General features: G+C 28.9%; 1 protein-coding gene across 5 annotated transcripts in view; it reads left to right on the forward strand.

Moving 5' to 3' along the window:
• The window catches only part of LOC113800756 (protein turtle homolog A), a 280774-nt gene that overhangs the window by 242700 nt on the left and 33074 nt on the right, over nucleotides 1–5000 (forward strand). For 4 of the 5 annotated variants that reach the window (XM_070125745.1, XM_070125742.1, XM_070125743.1 and 1 more), the window contains 3 exons: nucleotides 3199–3307; nucleotides 3716–3903; nucleotides 4920–5000. The exon at nucleotides 4920–5000 is cut by the window's right edge and continues 261 nt beyond it. In XM_070125745.1, the coding sequence (XP_069981846.1) occupies nucleotides 3199–3307; nucleotides 3716–3903; nucleotides 4920–5000 (378 nt within the window). The remainder of the gene's footprint in view (nucleotides 1–3198; nucleotides 3308–3715; nucleotides 3904–4919) is intronic. The other variant, XM_070125744.1, reaches the window with a different exon arrangement.

Raw genomic sequence — 5000 nt, forward strand, 5'->3', positions numbered from 1 at the left:
ACTGACAAGAAGCACAACAAAAACAACAAGAATAATAACAATATTAGTAATGATGATATATATAGTAATGATACTAAAATAACTATAATAATAATTGTAGTAGTAGTGATGGCAAGGATGCTGCTGTTAATGGTAACAACAACAACGATTATGAAAATGATAATGATTATGATAATGACAATAATAATGATATCAGTAATAATAGAAATGGTAATGATAATGATGATATGATGATGATGATGATGAAAATATTAATACTAATAATACTAATACTAATAATAATGATAGTAAAACAGTGATGATGATAATGATAGAAATGATGATAATAAGAATGATGATAATAATAAGAATGATGATAATAACAATAACATTAATAATGGTAATAAAAATAAAATCAATCATAATGATAGTGATAAGAATAGTGGTAAGAATAGTAACAACAAGAATAATAACGATTATTGTTACTGTTACAATTACAATTATGACATTAATGATAATGTAAAGTATAATAACAATAATGAAAATGATAATCACAATAAATATGATAAAAATAGTTGAAATAGCAATGATGTTACTAATAATGATAAAACAATAATAAAGATAATAGTAAAAATAATGATGATAATAAAATGATAACAATACTGATAACAATGATAATGAGAATTATATTATTGATAGTAATGATAATGTTAGTAATGTAATTGATGTCGACAATAAGAATAATGCTAATAAAAATAATGATAATCCGAGTAAAGATAATGATGATAATGATAATGAGTAATAATTGTAACAATGATGATGATGATAATAATAATAATAATGATAATAACAATAATAATAATAATAATAATAATAATGCTATTAATAATAAAAATGATAATAGTAATAATAATGATGATTTTAATAATAACTATAATGGTAACAATAACATTAATAAAAATGATTATGAAATAAGGAAACATAATAAAAATTATGGCAATAGTAAGATTAGTAAAGATAATGCGTATAATAATAATAATAAACGTTATGGTAATAATGATGATAATAATAACAATGATATAAAGATAAGTAGCAGTAATAATAATGATAAGGATGATGATGGCGATGATGATCATCATTATCATTATCATCATCATCATCATCATCATAATGATAATAGCAATAGTAATAATGATAGGGATTATTATAAAAAGAAACGATAGAAATAAAAGTTACAATAATAATTATTGAAATTATAGTAATGATAATATTAATAATAATGATAATAACAGTAATAATAATAATAATGATAATAACAATGACAATAATAGTAATAATAATTATAATAGTAATAGGAATAATGAAAAAAAGATAATAAAAATGTTAGGAAATTAATATTTGTAGTAGTGACAAAAATGATAATAATGATAATGATAGTAATGAAAATGATAATGTAATTATGATTATGATAACAATATTAATGATAGTAATAATGATAATAATATGATATTATTAATAGTAATACTGATGATGATGATAATGATGATATTAATAATAATATAGTAATTATAATAATAACAATGATAATAAGATAATAAAATCATAATAATAGCAAAAATTATAATAACAATAATGATGATGCTGATGATAATGATGATGATAATAATAATAATAATAATAATAATAATAATAATAACAATAATAATAACATTGATAATAACAATAATGATAATAATAAAAGATAATAAAAATAAAGTTACAATAACAAAATTACCATTATAGTAATGGTAATAGTAATAATATTAATGATAATGATAATAATGATGATAATAACAATGGTAATAATAATGATAATAATAAAAATGATAATGATAATCATATTAACAATAATGATAATGATGATCACAATGAAAATAGTAATAATACTAATAGTAATACTGACAATAATAAGAAATAGAATATATTAGAGGGATTTTGATATTCATGATGGCAGTGATAGTGTTCTTATAGTAATTGCAATAATGTAAATGGAAAAAAATGATAATGATAAAATAATGGTAGTAATAATAATGATGATGATAATGATAGTAGTAATATTAATAGTAATAATGATGAAAATAATTATGATAATGATAATAATGACAATAATAATGACAATACTAATAAGCATGATGATAATGAATATATTGACAATAATAATAATAACAATAATAATGATATTGATGATAATGACAATAATAGTAATAATAACAATGATGATAATGATAATATAATAAATATAATAATTATAATTATGATAATAACAATGACAATAACATTATTATGATAATAAAAGTGATAAAGTACAAATTATGATAATAATAATGGTATTGTTATCTATCCTGATTTTGGCAAAGATCATAACAATTACAGCGACAATGATAATTAAATACGTTCCTAGCTGAACAAATCTTAACCTAAAAACCAGTAGTTAAAGCAGTTTTTCACTAACATGAGCACTAAGCTTTATAATTAAGAAACTACAGCAAATTTAATCCCCTAACTATATAACTCTGATGCAGTTTCAGTAACTACACTCTCGCCAACTATTAACAATACAGTTACTAATCTCCTCAGCAATTAACCAGTTACTTCGGGGAGGCTAAAGAAACTATAACTTGACCTACAAGTAACCAGACAGTTACTTTTAAGGAGCTACTATAACCCTTCCAATAAATAATCATTTAAGTTACATTGACGCAACTTGAGTAAATATAACCCCACGACTATGTGAATACGCAACTACTGCGAAATAACTTAAGTAACTACAACCACGAACAAAAAGACATACAAGGAAACAACTTTTTGTTAGTGTAACTTCACGAGCAAGTTCTGTTATAATATAAAAGGGATGAAGTAACTAGGCGAACAAGCAAACACGCAGTTACAAAGAAACAACTTAACGACCACAGCGAACAAGTGATCAAAACAGATACATGGAAGCCACACGAGAAACAACCCATGTCGACAAGTTAACATACAGCTACTCGGAAATAACTAACAGCGAACAAGTAAACAAACAAACAAAAACTATTATATAGCAACTTTAGGAACTGCAATCACATGTAAAAATATACGATTAAAGGAACACCACAAGTAAATGTAACCTCACGAACAAATAAACACTAAGAGTATCCAAGAGTATTCTGACGGGCTATCTTCTCCCATGTTTGTTTACAGTCGCACCCCTTTGCCGTGGGGGACAGAAGGTGGTGTACGGCGCCGGCAAGCACGAAGAACTTAATGTTACGTGCAATGTGGAAGCCCATCCAGAGCCGTATCATTACAGGTAAAACTGGTGAAATGTGAATGTCAATTGGGTTTGTGCGTATATTTAAACTATTCGTATATTTATTTCCATCGGTATTTCATTTCATCCATCACAATGAGAGATTAATCTGTAGATTTAACATTTGATTGATCACGTATTTTTATTTTGTTTTGTTCATGTACGTGGGGCATATTTTATTGATGTTTTTTTTTCGGTAATAGCCTTTTATATAATTCATCATCCCGTAATCTATAATACATCCATAATATCAAATATTAAGTCTATAAGCTGTTGCCTCATTAAGCATACTTCACACAGAATAGCATTTAAAAGATGGATACAAAAAAACAACAACAAAAAAACCCATCAGTATGGCTTATCACTTCAACCCTACAAAACACTACTATCTATCTCTGCGACGACTAGATGGGCGTTCAATAGTTCATCCGAGGTCGTGGACATCCCCGTCAGTCGAACGTGGGTGGTCGGGAAAGGGCTAAGCCAAGTCTCGTACACTCCGCACAGCCACCAGGAGTACGGTTCGTTGCTCTGTTGGGCCAGGAATGACGTTGGGAAACAGAAACAGCCTTGTATCTATCACGTTATACACGCTGGTGAGTTGTTCTGTCCAAGTTTTGAGTAGATGGTGGGGAGGGAGAGTGGGGAGGGAGGGAGGGAGGGGGAGGTAGAGAGTGGGGAGGGGGGATGGGGGGAGGGAGAGAGTGGGAGGGGGTTAGGTGGAGGGAGAGAGTGGGAGAGGGGATTAGGGGAAGGGGGATAGGGGTAAGGAGGGAGTGGGGAGGAGGAAGAGAGGGAGATAGGGACAGAGAGACAGAGTGGGACAACGAGAGAGAGAGGGGGAGAGATATAGAGGTAGATAGATATATAGACATCAAGGTTTATATGAATATATATATATATATATATATATATATATATATATATATATATATATATATATATATATATATATATTTATGTGAGTGTGTGTAATATATATATATATATATATATATATATATATATATATATATATATATATATATATATATATATATATATATATATATATATATATATATATATATATATATATATATATATATATATTTAGAAAGAGAGTGTGTGTGTGTGTCTTCAGAAAGTACTAGAATGAAATTGTTCTTTTGTGTACATTCAAGTTATTCATCAAAAGTTTTTGCTGATAAATCGCATGTCAAGTCATGCAAGGTATTGCTACAACTGTAATTAACATTGATTTTCCATGCATCATTAACATAGATCAAAAGCTAGTTTATCATTTACATATCTAAATGCTCGTTCCTGACACAAGAACTATAAAGGGTTAAAATATGTGGGCACGTCACAGTATATCCAGGAATGGCTTTGAACGTGTGTGTTAGGTAAACGATTTCCATGACAAATGACCCACATAACTTTTCACGCGTGGAAGCTCGCCCTACTCATAAGGCATGAGGAAATGCGGCATGTTATTGTTGTATGCATAATCAATACTAACTAACTGTTGAATGTTGTTTGTTGCTTACGTGGGCTGGCATTTGCGCGTATTTCTAAGGAGATGGGACACGATCAGGCCCCTTTTTCACGTCTCTCTCCCGCCCGTCGCCAGCCTCCCCGGACCCGGTGAACAACTGCACGGTGGAGAACGTGAGCTCGACGGGCGCGGCCGTGCGGTGCCAGGCGGGCTGGG

This window comes from Penaeus vannamei, chromosome 9, assembly GCF_042767895.1.
Source record: "Penaeus vannamei isolate JL-2024 chromosome 9, ASM4276789v1, whole genome shotgun sequence".
NCBI classification, from domain to species: Eukaryota; Metazoa; Arthropoda; class Malacostraca; order Decapoda; family Penaeidae; genus Penaeus; species Penaeus vannamei.